This window comes from Quercus suber, unplaced genomic scaffold (assembly GCF_002906115.3).
Source record: "Quercus suber isolate HL8 unplaced genomic scaffold, Cork oak 2.0 scaffold_741, whole genome shotgun sequence".
NCBI lineage: Eukaryota > Viridiplantae > Streptophyta > Magnoliopsida > Fagales > Fagaceae > Quercus > Quercus suber.
The window spans coordinates 103,447-119,704 of record NW_027070179.1 but is presented as its reverse complement, the minus strand read 5'-3'; the positions used below and the strand labels follow the sequence as shown (position 1 = coordinate 119,704).

General features: G+C 34.2%; 1 protein-coding gene across 1 annotated transcript; it reads left to right on the top strand.

Annotated features, from left to right (window-relative positions):
- Window positions 1-3,999: 3,999 nt before the first annotated feature.
- LOC111989388 (uncharacterized) lies at window positions 4,000-7,843 on the top strand. Its single transcript, XM_024021174.2, has 2 exons — window positions 4,000-4,868; window positions 7,465-7,843. Exons 1-2 carry the CDS (start codon window positions 4,176-4,178, stop codon window positions 7,624-7,626), a joined length of 855 nt encoding a protein of 284 aa, XP_023876942.1. The 5' UTR covers window positions 4,000-4,175; the 3' UTR covers window positions 7,627-7,843.
- Window positions 7,844-16,258: the final 8,415 nt, after the last annotated feature.

The following is a 16,258-nucleotide window of genomic DNA, read 5'->3' as shown; positions in this document are numbered from 1 at the left end:
TGCTCAGCACTGTTCTAGTGCGTCATTCAGCCATAAATGTAGCACTGCTGATGAGTAAGGCGCATTTAATGTGGAAGGGATGATCGCTTGTTGTAGAAGCTTCCTTCTTTAGGCTTTTGGATTCATCCACTCTCTAGTCTACATGGCTCCTTGTCTATATTCTAGGTGTTAGGTAAGTTTCTAGTGTACCCCTGAGGATGGGATGCTCCTCGAATACTTTCAAAGGAGTGGATTTTCCTCGGATGGTTCTTTACTTCTTCTTGGAATTTGTGATGATTGTCTCTTCCCCTTTTTTCGAGTTGGCCCCCAAATGGAGGAAGGGAGGCATTAGGGCCCACCTTCGTTAAGTCCATTTTGGTTGGTTCAAGTTTTCTTCCTTATTTTGACCCTTTGGGCCTACTAGCTCAAACCCATTTGTCATAGCTAGATTCTCCCCCCCCCCCCCCCCGCGCCACACAACATGTATTCCACACACACATACACAAACACCTTGTTTCTTTCAAAATGATACTTTCTAAGTGTAGTAATAAATATTTCAAGTTTATCTTCAACAAGTTGTATAATTTTCAACAAAACACAGTAATATATATATATATATATATATTTGAAAAATAGATCATCATGAATATTATTAGGATGCTGGTAAATCAGCAACAACAACATTATTTAGGTCTGGAGGAACAAACTCCATCCCAACTAAAAGCAGAAAAGAAAGCCTAGCTTTTTTTTTTTTTGCTAAGGTATGAGCAACAACAATACCTAATAGTATGAGAAGGAAAAACTAAAGAGCTAGCAAAAGATACAATTACCTTATATGATTTCTTGGTATTAAACAAAAAAAAAAGAAAGAAAAAAGACATACTATCATGGTAACATAATTCTACAAATTATTAAACTCCTATCTAGACCTATATTTTAAGATTTTTCGAAATATATTTTCCCATTTTTAGGTGTTTGTTTGTAAGTAAAATGTAGTCAAACTTGTAAAATATTTTCTACTAACTGTAAAATCCTTTTGTAAAAAGTTGTAAAATGTTTTACCTTTATAAATTTGAAAAACATTTTACAAAAACACATAGTGGCTTCCCCTCCCCCTATCTGGTGGCTGGATATACCACTCAAGTGACCAATATCGGCAATCCGATGTCTTGTGACCGGAGACTTCGCTCCAACGACCAATATTGATGGTCCAATGGCCAAAAAAGCTGCATTGATGACCATTTTTAGAGGTTTGATAACAAGAGATGTCTTTTTGTTTACAAATGTCAGTGGTCCAGTCACTAAAGACATCACTCTGACGGCAATGGTTGGCAATCTGATGGCCGGGGCCACCATTTTGATTGTTGATTCCATTGATTCGGTCGCTAGAGCTACCATTCTGACTATCGGTTCTAATAGTCTAGTTGCCAAACCTTTAGCACTAGTAGCTTAGGTGGCTAAGCCACCAATTTGGTGGTTTGCTTAAAAAATTTTATTTGTCATACCAAACACTTGAAAATATTTTACATGTAAAATATTTTATGTTTGAAAATATTTTATTTTAAAATAAACAGAGTATTTGTTTCTTTTAGATACTACATTGTACATGTGACTACCACTCACTTTGATTTTTGGCACCATAATGATTGGCCGAAAAGTAAGGCTACTTTTTATTTTAGATTGCATTATCTATTTAACGCTAATGCTGTGTAGTGGTTTTTTTTTTTTTTTTTTAATTTTCTTTTTTAAACAATAACAATTAAAGTCTTAGTCCCAAAATTTTAGGGTTAGTTATGAATCATCAACATATTAATTATATTCTTTGCTTCCATTCTACTATATCCAAAGTCATATTCTTTGTTACTCCCTTAATTGGCATGTTCTTTCTTATTGCTTTTATTAATGTGATTTTTGGTATTCCTCTACCTTTTTTTCTATCCTCAATTTGGATAAATTCACTCTTTCTTATTGGTACATTAGTTGCTTTCTTTTGCACATGATCGAACCATCTTAAAAAAACTCTTCCTCATTGTTTCATTATAGAAGCTACCCCTATTTTTAGGGAAATTTTCTCATTTCGAGTTCTATCTTTCCATTATAAAAAGAAAACAAAATAGAATAAACCATGCACAAACTAGAAAACTAAGTGCTTTTTAGGCCAACTTCATATGTATCTTTAATCCATGGCCTCCATCATGGTGACATTAACAAATTCCTTGCATCACAGCATATAATTTTAGTCAAAGAGTAAAAAAAAAAAATTTAAATGTGAGAAGTTATGAGAAGTAAAAGAGTTATTTTTTGACAAATGATGGTATTTAGACTTCTTAAGTGTTTTATTTATTTATTTATTTATTTATTTTGGATAAATGGCAGATTTTAAGTGTCTGATTATTTCTTCAGATGTATGAAGTCCCTTTGTCTCACTCACACTATATTATTATAGGGAGAAATCTTTAAAATTTGCCCCAAGATGCTGATAAGAGATTTCGAACCTAAAATCTCATAAATAACATAAAGCCTTAGGTTTGGTTTAGAGCTAACTCAAACCCAGTTCTTAGTTCTCAGTTCTCAGTTCTCAAACTCAAAACTCATAACTCAATTCTCAATCTCAGTTTCACTAAAAAATTACAAAACACATGTTTGGGTTGAGTTCTTAGTTACATATCTCTACTTCTTTTCCCCAAACCTGTGGACCCCACCATTGACACTACCCACTGTTGCCTCTATTGCTACCCGTGTCTCTCCGTCTCTATCTTTCTATCTTCTCCCTCCCTTCAACCCACAGCCACTCACCGACATCATCAACCACTACCAATCCACCACCACTAACCCAGCCACTAGCCACCATCAACCACTACAAACCGATCCACCACCACAAACCCAACAACTATCAACAAAATCCATTCATTAACAAAACCTAGCAACCATCAACAAAATCCATTTATCAACCATTGACAGAATCAAAACCCATTCATCAAAATCAAAATAAAACTCATCAACAGAACCCATCAACCATCAACAAAACCCATTCATCAACCATCGACAAAATCAAAACCCATTCATCAAAATAAAAATAAAACCCAGCACCGGCGACAAAATCAAAACCCAGCTCCGACAATCATGGTCTTGGTGTTTTGAGGCTCTCGCTTTGATGGTGGCGGCAGAACTGGGCTAAACCAGCACCGGCGATCATAGTCTCGTGGTTTTCCTTTTCTGGGTCATTGGCTGGTGGCGGCAGAACTGATCTCTGGTCTCTGGTCTTGGCTCAGTCCTATTTGCCGGTGTCCCTTTTCTTTTCTAGTCTTGCTCTCTCTCTGGGCCAGTGAGAAGAGAGAGCTCTGGGTAAAAGAAAAAAAAAATGAAGAAGGAGAAGTGACAAAGAGCATGTTGGAGAGAGAGACGTGATGGGAGAAATCATACGGGTGGGCTCTACGAGTTCAAAAGATTTATAGAAATGCCACTGAACTCAAACTCAGTTTGAGGGGTGAAAATAGAAAACATCATTTTGCTGTTTTTGGTTTTCATGTTCTTCACTCAACTCAAACTAAGTTTGGATGATGAAAACTGGGAGAAGAAATCAAGCCAAACACTCTAGTATTCAGTAGGTCCCACACAATTCTCCGTTTGAGTGATGAGAATTCAGTTTGAGTGATGAAAACAGGCTAATCCAAACGGGGCCTAATAACCATTTGACAATTGCTTACCCTGATCTTGTCACTGACTTGTAAAGGCACCAAGAGATATTGTTCTCGCAATCAATTAATATTCATAGATACCTTTAAAAGAAAGCAAGGGAGAGACCGTAAAAACCTTTTTTTGCCCGTAAAGAAGTGAGAAAGCATAACAGATGGATAAAAGAATGAAAACTTATGAGAGAAGAAAATTCCATGGCATTATAGCATATTCCTTGCTGAAATGGCAATTTGGTTAAAACAAAATAAACCAAGGGCTGTTGTCCACCACACATTGGAATGAAATATAAATAACAATATTGGTGGTCAATCACCAATGAAGTTTCTCCACACTTCTTCCAATCACAATCAGCAAAGCATCAACAATCAACATTAAAAGAAAAAGCAATAAAAGAAGCATAAGTTACAGCAGTCTACAGTCTTCATGCTTTCCTTTCTGCTTTCTCTCGGAAATGCAGACTGGAGTTATTAAAGCACAGAACCGTGCTCTCTCTGTCTCTCATGGACTCTCTGACAATAAAACCCACACTTGTTAGTTCTTTCAGCTTCAACCTCTTGAAGCTAAAACCCCAAACCTACTCCACAACCCTCTCCTTCACCCACTTCAGAAGGTTCACCACCTCTTCAAACACTCACTGTTATACAAATACAACTCCTTCAAATCCCAAAAACCAAAATTCCAAGTTCAGTAATCAATCTTTCCCCCCAAATCCCTTCTGGGTAATCTTGCAAAGCATCAAAGTGTTAGCCACTTCACAAACCCAGAAATGGGCATCGTCTGTGCAAGCTTATAGTGATACAGTTTCAGATAAAACTGGTGGCGTTTATTTACAAAGTGGAGGGCTTGGTGTAGCTTTATTGAGCGTAACTTCGAATGCGAAGGTTCGGATTAGTCCCTTTGTGGCAACACTAGCTGCGAACCCAACCTTTGTGTCGGGCTTGTTAGCGTGGTTCATGGCGCAATCGATAAAGGTTATCTTGAATTTCTTCGTGGAGAGGAAATGGGATTTGAGGATACTGTTTGCTTCGGGAGGAATGCCTTCTTCGCACTCGGCTTTGTGCACGGCTTTGACTACTTCGGTGGCGCTTTGTCATGGTGTAGCGGACTCTCTGTTTCCAGTTTGTTTGGGATTCAGTCTGATTGTTATGTATGATGCAATCGGTGTGAGGCGCCATGCTGGGATGCAAGCTGCGGTAAGAGGAAAGAAACTTTATTTTTTATAACAGTTTTTGTTTTCTATTTTAAGAATTTGTTGTTTTTAAAAACTTGTTACGGGAAATATAAAGAAAAAATAATTTTTTTTATTTTTAAATAAAAAACATGTTTAAATAATTGAAATTAAAAAAATTAAAAATAAAATAAAATATATTGTTACTAGAATTTGAATTTAAATTCTATCTCATTAAATGAAACCAGATACTTTAAATTAAATATGTATTTTTATTGATTTTTAAAAATTAAAATTTGAAAATACTCTTTGCATTTATTCAGTTTTCTTTACTAATTAAATTTTGAAAATAGTTTTTATTTTATTTTTTTTGCCTATTTTGAATTACTAAACAAGTTTTTTACTTTCAAAAACTAGAAAATTATTTTTAAAAACAAAAAATAAGTGAAAAAACCAGTTAGCATATCAAGTGAGTTTTTGTTTTCACTTTCTGTTGTCTGTGGCTGTATTTTTTTTTTCTTTTTTTTTTTTTTTAATTAAAAGAAATAAACAACAAACATCCGAGCCTTAGTTAGTCCCAAATTTTTGGTATCCTCTATAAATTATTAATCATGGGTATTTATCAAAATGCTATAACAGTCTTGTGACTAAGTAATGAACATTACATGCAAAAAGGGGAATAAATGGGCAACAGATTGGCTAAGGACTTCATTGAAAACTTGAGATTAGTAATTCGGTCAAAGCTAATGCGAGGGTTATAATTTTAATGAAATCCAATTCAAGTTACTCAAATGGAGTAATGAATTAGTCATATCTTCACAGGCATAGGATACAAGAAACTACCTCTACTACTACTACAACTCTGTGTCTTATCTCAGTGGAAAAAAGTGTTAGTGATAGTAATGCCAAGGCAGTTAGTTAAGATGTTAACTTACTTAGTTTAAGCCAAAAATAGATTCAGTTCAATCTGTTTTATCTGCTGTAAGTTTGTTGTCATAGTTAGTTGGCCTCAAGAGATGTCCCACATGTTGTAAACTGGCTGCTTGTATAAATACTGTTGTAACTCGTTGTAACTCCTTGATGAATTTAATCAATGATAGAACTTCATTTTCATTCCTAGACTTTTCTCTCTTCTGCATAATTTTCTTAGTTCTTTTGTATAACTTTCAAAAAGAACTCTTTTGTGTCTAGTCTTCTAGATGCAGTTAGTTTTAAGTATATTTTATAGAAGATAAAGCCAATGTTCTCCTCTCAAACTACCGAGACGTAACTAAAAACCGCAGAGCTTGTTGAATAGCTTAGTTTGCTCTATCAGGTCAAATGTTTCATTAGGCAATCTTAAAAAGGTATTACAGCATGTCTCATCATAACAGTTGAATGATGACCCAGCAATACTTTATCCTGCCGAAGCTGTAATAAGAGCCTTGGGTGTATTAGTGAGCTATAATCTCATGTTCTGGGGCCTATATGAACTTACTAATATTATTTTCATTGTGGATGCTTCTAACCCACCACAAGCCATTTCAATTCTCTGCATCTTCTGATGAAGCTCCCATTGTAGTTTATGTCTTCAGTTCACATGGCTTAAGTTTAAGTACTAATTTTAAATTTTGAGAATCCACTCATTATCATATACTTGTGCTGCTGTTATTAAAAAATTGTTTGTGAAGATTTAGATGATTTATATATGTGGCAGTTATTTCTTTTAGTCTAAAATAAATAGTTAAATTTGAGAATTATGTAGCTGGAGAGCTCAATGATGTGTAAATTTGCAAATTTCATATCTTAGAGAACAAGGCCCAAATTTAAATAGGCCTATATTGCTGTTTGGCTAGACTCACAGCTTGTTTCTTCCTCTCAGTCTGTGTTTATATATTCTTACTCTCAGTGTGTGTCTATATAAATATGAACTTACACTGATACGAAGAAAACCATTTGTGGAGGCTAGCCCTACAGCAATGGATATATATTTTGTGGATCACAGTCCTTTAGTCTGGTTTCCTCTTAGTTCTTGGAAGCAGTTCTGTTGGAGTTGGCTTGATGAAGAAACTTTAACCCCCAATTTTGTAAGAATTAGATATCAATCTAATTTATAGATGGTATTTGTTTCTGATGAAATCTATGTTCCCTTAGATATATGGTAATAGGTTGATTTGCTTTGTTGATGTCGCATTGATTTTGAGGATCTTGACTTTAATTTTACCATAGAAATATGGGATCTTTGGTTAAGCCTCTTGTCTTGAGGCTTATCTGTTTGGCACAACTTATTTTACAAAAAAGTGAGGCTTAAAGAGTTGTGTTTAGAAAAAATACCGTTTTAGACCACCCTACTAAACAGGGCAGTTCACTATAGATGTTCAAACATCATAGCTTAGAATGGCAGCTTCAGTAAGCCCAATCTAGGTTATTGCCTGGGAGTTCATTTTTCATTACTGTGACTTACAGTGACTATAATTTTCTTTGCTGTAGTGACTTATGGTTACTTGGCCTGGATAATGATCTCTCTCTCTCTCACATACTGGATACTTAATTCCTTTTTTATTTTTCTTTAGACCTGATATTTGATTTTCTGTTATGTACTTCGTGATTTCTAGTGAATTAATATGACTGCTGCAATACAGGTGCTTAATATGATTGTTGAGGACTTGTTTCAAGGGCATCCTATCAGCCAAAGAAAGTTGAAGGAACTTCTTGGCCACACTCCGTCACAGGTCCTTGCAGGAGCTCTGCTTGGCATTGTAGTAGCATATTTCGGTTCCCAGGCTCCCTTGGTTCCAACCTAAACTGCTTCTGCACTCCGCAGGAAATTTTGGTCAGATTGTATTGTTCACAATTTACAATGTTTGACGCCCCATGATTCATTTGTATGATCTGCAGAGTTAATTGTGTTTAATTGTTCTGTAGTAACTGATGGACATTCAATTTATGAAAACTCAAATGTGAAGATAGAAATGTATTCTTACTGTATCCAAGATTGTTTCTCGATTTCCTGTTTCTCAACTCAATTATCCCACTCTTGCTGATTCATGGTAAATGATCATAGGAAGGTTTAAAAAATGCAGTGTTGAGCTCAGCTCTAACATCTTAATTTATAGTGAAAATGGCAAATTCAAGAAACTCAAAAGTCTCTATATTGTATTCCTGATTTGTAATTTGCTTCTATTTTTGGGATAACTTGTTCTGATAAAAAAGGGGATTAACTTGGGTTGGCTATTCTTTAATAAAAAGTTAATACGTTATTTATCAAAATGGAAAAAGAAAAAAAAAGTAGAGAGGAATAGGAAACGAAGGAAAAGAAAGAGGTCTGCAGAGAAAAGAGAAAGCAAGTGGGGTATAGATAAAACTCATATATTCTTGCATAATGATTATCATACCCATTGTTTCCTTTACATACAACACTCAGTCACTAATCACTCAAGATAACTGGTTCCATAAATCGTGAATCGCACTTGTGTAACAGTCTAGTAATAGAATTTCATATTTTGGAGGGAAAGCATAACAACTGTTAAATACATAAAAAGCTGTTCGTTGTGTATGCTCTGTTGAAATCAATGTTATTAATTTCGTTTTGTTCCGGCATGCAATCCGGTACAATAATTCTACCCGTTCCACCTCGGTTTAGATTCCAATCAGTTTCAGGACATTCCAGCCTTTCTGGAGAATTCTGGTCAATTTTGGCCGGTATCAAATTTTGGCTTAAAAAAATAAAAAATAAACCATCAATCTCAGGTCTCCACCACGTCGCCGGCCGCCATTTGCCTGAAGCGTCCCAGCCCACTTCTTCTTCTCCTTCACCGTTTCGCATCACCGGCGAGTGGGACTGATCTCTTGCATTTTACTTCTTTTCTTTTCTACTGTCTTGACTTTTGAGTGTCTTGGGCCCCGTTTGGTAAGCATTTCAAACATTAATTTTTAGTTTTTAAACGATATTATACACATTTTTTTACTCATACATATTTTAAAAAATTACAAACAACACTACTCAAACCCTTTAGGATTTAGAGTCCAGTCATATCCTCTTTTATTGATTTTAAATTCCAACTTTTACTGAGCCCATCACATGATTAACTTTGAAAATGACAAAGAAAGTTCAAAAAAAAAAAGTCCAAAAGCAAACGTCAGTCAGACTAGGGTATTATTTTTATTTTCTCCATAGTGTACAATGATATATATCAATATTTACTGGATAATGGGATTAGGCTTTCTTGCAGTACTTTTATTAACTGAACACTTCTTTTTATTTTAAATAAAAATAATAAGTAACAATGGATTTTAATTTCTATTTTTTATTTAATTAATGAATGATACGGTAATTTCTCGTTAAAACAAAATGAGAGCTAGTTAAAAAATTACTAGATTTAAGTCAAACCTCTGGACAAAACACCAATTACAACTTACAAAGATCTCAACAACACAAATTGAAACCCACAAATACACAACTCACAAATAGTCGTGGTAGAAATTTTGTTTTCAATTCTTCCTCTCCACCGCCAAAATTCTTCTTCTTGGATGGGTCTCACAGAAAATTGGTCATGTGAAGAGGCAAATCGGTCTTGTGGCCAATGCAAATTTAAAGAAAGAAAGAAACAGAAAAGAAATAAAGAAGAAGAAGCAGAGGGGAGAACTGCGCCTGAAGAAGAAAGAAAAAAAAGAAAGAGGTCCATTAAACAAAAGGACTATGATAAAGGTACTGTAGATAAAAGTAAAGGTAAAAACTAGTTAAAATAGTACAATAAGGTCCATGAATTGTACTAAAAAGTGCAATGATGCCCATAAATAGTAGGAAAAATAAGCTAAATAGCAAAATTATTTTCATACTCTTTGTATTTTAGATTTTTTGGTGTAGATGGAGGATGTTTCACCACCTTTACTTTCTGAGATAATTATTGCTACTTTCTGTTGTCCTATATGATATTGCTGAATTTTCTTAATAAAACTTGACGTATTTTCCCCCCAAAAAAAAAAAATTCAATTAGCCATTAATTACAATGACATCTAACGCCAAGACGTCTATGAAAAACTTTCAATCAACCATTAAATAACAGCCATTAATTACAACTAGTTGCTAACTCGTGTGATGCATGGAAAAACTATTGACTATGAAAAAAGAAATCCAACAATGAGTAAAGAATTTAAATGTATCTCATCATAGTCATAAGGGTAGTTTTAGGACCATATTATTTTACAACTTTTTGCCACAACTTTGACATGGCAGTGGTAGAATGTTGTTTATGCACAAAAAATTATTTATAATAAAATCTAAGAAATTTAGAAATAGAAAATTGGGTTAAATATGCATATTATAGACATTTTGGTAGTTAGTATTTAAAAAAATATGAAGAAATATTTAACTTCTATGCTTTTCTCAATCCTTCTTAGTCGTAGTAATAACAATATAGACAATTCAAAATATGAAACAATATTAAAATTATAACACCTAATATTAAAATTATGTTGAATCCAAACAAAGAATCAATCAACCTAAAATCATAGTTTTAATTAAGAAAACAAAAAATCACATGAACCCAAATAAAAAGCATTTAAGGTAAAGAATTAAGATTAACCTATTGAGACACAAATACCAAAAACCCTAATACTTAAAACTTTCAAATTTATAGAATCCCCAAATTCTACTTCAAAACCAAATAAAACCCTTCAAATTCAACAAATTTATATATAACATACCAAATAAAAATTTATCCTTGGGCTGGAAGACATAGGTTGTAGCTTTGATTTTTCTCCAAAAAAATAAAGATGCTTCATATGCTATATACAATATAAAATAATTAGTAAAAATTTCAACCCAAAAACCAAAACCATGAAAACAATGTCAATATAAATATGGAGATTAACCCAAATACTCAAAAGAAAATCTATTCTAAACATAACAAAAGAATAAGATAGAAAGAAAAAACTTAGGCACATACGAAAGCAAATAAAAAATTCGATATAAAAGATAAATTTTATTAATAACAATATAAACAAATTCGACATAAAATTCATTAATCAAAGAAGCAATCACCTTTCATCCCAATGGAAGGACCCTATTTTTTGGTTGGAAGATAGTTTGAAGATTTGGAATGTCACTGTCATGTAGTTTAATGAAATTGTATGAAGATGGTACCTACACATCACATACATACATGCTTGGAAATTGTAGGTTTACTCATGGGAGCTGTTAATTTGTCATGATGCTGTTGATATGGGATGCTCAACACTTGGTGACCAATGCATTAGTGACAAAAAACTCCTGGCTTGCTTATACTATCGCAATTCTATTGGAGTTCGGGTAGCAATTGTATCAGTGCTTTTTGATCAGGACCAAACGGCCCCTTAACCTTCACAACACCACATTGCAGATATATCAGCACGGTTCTTAAATCAAATAGAAGACCAATTCAGTGAGGGAGATCCATCTCACATTACAAACAACCATAAAGCTATGGCATGTATTTCTTTTCCTATTAAATATTATTTATCAACGAATAGCTCCTAATTTTAGTGGGCCCAAGGGTGTGTAAAAGCATGAAAATTAAAATTAAGAAATTCCAAAAGCATGAGTTTAGCCGTTAGAGAGACATGTTCTAGAATCTTCTTTCCTACTGGACCTCTTTATTATAGTGTGAGCAGCACTTGGTTAACACTACATATTGGACTTCCTAAACCCCTAAACAAAAGACCCAAAAAATTAAATTCATAAATTAGAAACACATACCCACGGTGGTAGACTTGGCTTGGTAGCAGGCTGAGGGGCTGTAGCAGCACCATTCAGTTTGGAGTTTGGATTGAGGTTTTGTTTTCTCTGTTTGGTTTATATATATATATATATATATGATAACGATGAATTTGAGTTTTAGATGAACTTGTTAGGGAGACAGAATATCACTCATTGTTAAGTTTGGATTAAATAAAAATATTTTTATTTAAAAAAAATGATAATAATTTATTTTTTAAATATTATGTTGAAGTAAAAAATTGTAAAATGTTTAAAAAGTTTCGAGTTATATATATATATATATATTTATTACAATCACATCTAAGGCCAAGATAACAGTCATTAATTACAATTACAATCATATGTAGGGCGTTTCTCCAAGATAACACCCATTAATTACAGTCACATCTAGCGCCAATATTCTGTTTAATGTTTTTTTAGTTGGAATAAAAGCCCAGTCTGGGCTCCCAGGCCGGTTTCTCACCAAAAAAAAAAAACCATCTAGCGCCAAGACGACTGTGGAAAAAGTAGGCCTTCTGTGGGAAAAGTAGGCCACTGCCGAAAGTTAGGCTAAAGACTTATTGCTACCAAAGACTTCTTGTCAACCATCTTGTTCCTGCCGAACATCTAGTGAGTAATGCTAGCGTTACCTCTTTTTATAAACACTGCATGCTACCGAAGATTTCTTGTCAACCATCTTTGTTCGTGCCAAACAATCTTGATCGAGTCAAAAGTGCTTGAGTTCAACTCCGCGAAAATTTTCCCCTTTTTTTTTTTTTTTGGGTGGTGACAATTTCCCTTTCCCTTGTTTGGTGTTATGTGTTTGGCATTATGGGTCTATTAGATACCGTTTATTTATTGAAAATTAAAAATTTATTATTGAAAATATTATAGCAAAATTAATTTTAAAGGTGTGAATAGTGATGTAAAACCTAAATTTACTTAGAAATTTGCATTTTGTTGAGTTTGGTGGCCCATGAACAGTGCCATGAGACTCCAAAAAAAAGCAAAACGCAACTTATCTTGTGAATGGCTGAAACGTGCACAATACCCTTGATCCCACTTCAAACACCAAACGCAGGAACACACGTAAAAATGCAATCCAAATGCATACTATGTGTCAAAAATGCTTGAGTTTAGGGATGTCAATTACTGTTTGACCCATGGGTATCCGACCCTAATGGGTTGGGTTTTACCCGGCCTAATAAAGAATAGGGTTGGGTTTGGGTTAAAAAAAAAAAAAAAAAACTCAAAATGGGTCCAAGTTTTGGAAGAACTCGACCCGAACCTGAACCCGGACCCGAACTCGAACTCGAACCCGAACCCAACCCAGTTACAAGTTAAATCACAATTACAAAAAAACCTTCTGCATACTTATAAACCCTAAAGCAAATCAATCCTCTTTCATTTCACAACACACATTCACCAGCCGCCCCACTCTCTTCTCCACTCTCACTAACTCTTAATCTCATCGCCAGCCCAAGCTGTCACCGCCAATCCAAGTTTTGTCACTGCCCTCCCTCAAGTGCTCCCTTAAGCAATTAAGCACCACGCAACTAGCAACTCACCCAAGCCATGACAGCCAAAACCAAGCCCAGAAAACAAGATCCAAGAAAATCCTCACTGACAAGCCCAACCACAATTAAGCGATCAAGCACCTTGCCAATAAGTTGGAACTCTCGTCAATCATGAAAATCTCTACAACCACTGTGAAGCACCCCTCACCTGTTACAGATCCACAATTGGTGTGGGTCTGTTAGATACCGCTTATTTGCTAAAAACTAAAAATTTATTATTGAAAACATTATAGCAAAATAATTTTTAAAGGTGTGAATAGTGCTGTGGGACCCAAATTTACTTAGAAATCTGTGTTTTGTTGATTTTGGTGGTCTATGAGCAGTGCCATGGGACCCTAAAAAAAAGCAAAACACAACTTATCTTGTGAATGGCTGAAACGTGCACAGTGCCTGTGATCCCACTTCAAACGCCAAACACAAAAATGCAATCTAGATGCACACTATGCGGCAAAAATGCTTGAGTTTAGGGATGGCAATTACTATCCAGCCCAAGGGTATTCGACCCTAATGGGTTGGGTTTTTCCCAGCCCAATAAAGAATAGGGTTGGGTTTGGGTTTAAAAAAAAACTCGAAATGGGTCCAGGTTTTGGTAAAACCCGGCCCGAACCCAAACCCGAACCCGAACTCGAACCCAACCCAGTTACAAGTTAAAAAAAAAAAAAAAAAAAAACTTCTACATACTTATAAACCCCAAAACTAATCAATCCTCTCTCATTTCACAACACACAGCCACCAGCCGCCCCATTCTCTTCTCCACTCTCACCAAATCTTAATCTTATCGCCGGCCCAAGCTGTCACCACCAATTCAAGCTCTATCACCGCCCTCCCTCAAGCGCTCCCTTAAGCGATCAAGCACCACTCAACCAGCAACTCACCTAAGCCATGACAACCAAAACCAAGCCTAGAAAACAATATCCAAGAAAATCCTCGCTGACAAGCCTAGCAACAATCAAGTGATCAAGCACCTCACCAACAAGTTGGAACTCTCATCAATAATAAAAATCTTTACAACCATCATGAAGCACCCCTCACCCGTTACAGATCCACAATCGGTGTGGTTTAGGTTTTTTTTCTTTTCGTGTTTTTGTGAGCAAAATTTGGGTTTGGGGTTTTTTTTTTTTTTTGTGCAAGCAAATTTGTTGGGTTTTTTTTTTTTTTTTTTTGGTGTTTTGTTGCTAGGATTTTCAGATTTGCTTATTTTATTTCTAGGTTTGCAAAATAATTTCTGGGATTTGTTGTATTTTTTGTATAGATTGGTTTGTTAGATCTTGGCATCTGTTTGGATGGCAAGAAAATTACATGTATATTCTTTGATTTGTGATTTTGGGTTTATACTAATTTCTGGGTTTGTGATTTTGGGCCAGGGCCCAACCGAGCAGGATTGGGTGCAACAAAAAAAAAAAAAACTTGTTTATTAAATGGGCTAGGTTCAGGTAATGGGTACAGGCCTGTGGGTTGGGTCTAGGCATAAAAAAACCCGACATGAACCCGACCCATTGCCATTCCTACTTGAGTTAAACTCTGCGAGAATTTCCCTTTCCCTTGTTTGGCATTATGTGTCAAAAATGCTTGAGTTAAAATCAAGCGACAATTTCCCTTTCCCTTGTTGACATTATGCAAAAAAGGTGCAATTTTTGGAACCACCACTTATGACTTCTGAAATAAAATTTCAATTTTTTCCCTCACAAAACAGACACTCTTGATTTTATTTGGGGTATTTAAGTAAAAACTAGTTAGGGTAGCACGTGCCTTGCATGTGCTTGTCGTGGAAAAAAAGTACTGTAGTAATTAAAGTCAATTCTAGATTTTATTTGTATTAAAAAAAAAAGATATGAATCATTTGATTTTTAAAATATATAGAGATTTACATTAATCAAAAGAGACATTAATTTTAAGAATTTTGATAATTATGTCATAAAAAGTTAGTCTCATTCGTTTAAGAATTTTGATCAACCACAAAGTTAGGGTAGCTATTTAACATATAAATATTTATTCAACTATAATAGTTTTTTAGTACCTACTTGCTAAAGACAATATATCTATTCTCTAAAAACTTCTAAGAATGATAATGAATATCATCATCTTTCAACAATAAACAACTGAGTTTTGCTAAGAAATTTAAAATAAAAAAAGATAAGAAAAGGCTTGTGTCATTAAATATCATCATTCTAACTTTCTAAGAATTTTTATCATTTAAAACTCAAAATACGTAAAGAAAATTTTTAGGATGTTAAAATTTAGCAGGAGTAATTTAGACATTACACAATAAAATATTTTAAGAATCATAAGCTTTCATTAGGGTTTAATTGAGAGAATAACAATATGATATATTTACTCTTTTCCAAAATATTTAGGCAAAAATTGCATGATTTTAAAGTTTAAGGAAGAATTGTGAACTACCTCAAACATAAAGGATGAAAAATATTATTTTCCTAGGTTTTGGTTTTGGTTTTTGTGTGCAAAACTATGTGTTTTTACTTAAAATAGTGAATAAAGAAAAAAAAATACAAAAAGTCAACCCAAAAAAATTGTATGTGAAATTGTGAATTTTGGCTCAACAAAGTTGCTTAAACCAACAAAAAATTTCTAAAAACACAACAGAATGACACAACATTTTCATAATACCTTTATAATTTTGTTATATTTTATTTTAACTTGTAAAGAATTGACAGCTCAGCAATTTTGAAAATATTGTGACAACAACAAGATGTCTTGTTGACACCCCATTTTGCAACCCGCATTTAACCTCACATGGAGGGTAAAATGGTACTTTTATCTCAAAAATGTGCATTTGATTTTGGCCATTAGATCCTTAATCTCATTTCACAAAAATAATCTTGATGTTGTAACGATCAAATCAACTGGTCATAAACCCTAATCGGACCACCAAATTGAAAGTTATCATCAAATCAAGTTTTAATGGCTGAGATGCACTATCACAAATTGAATTCGACTATATGTGATTATGAACAATTGATTTCAATTGGTTATAAGTGTAATCAATTGGAAATCAATGATGTGTCATAATTTGATTGGCTAGGACTACATTTTTATGGTGAGGTTGCATACATATAATTAGTTAGATAGTTAAACATTAATTATTCAATGAGTAATTTGTGCAAT

Coding starts and splice junctions, on each gene's coding strand:
- LOC111989388 (XM_024021174.2), top strand. CDS start 4,176: ATGGACTCTCTGACAATAAAACCCACACTTGTTAGTTCTTTCAGCTTC. Junction 4,869..7,464: donor ATGCTGGGATGCAAGCTGCG/GTAAGAGGAAAG, acceptor GCTGCAATACAG/GTGCTTAATATGATTGTTGA.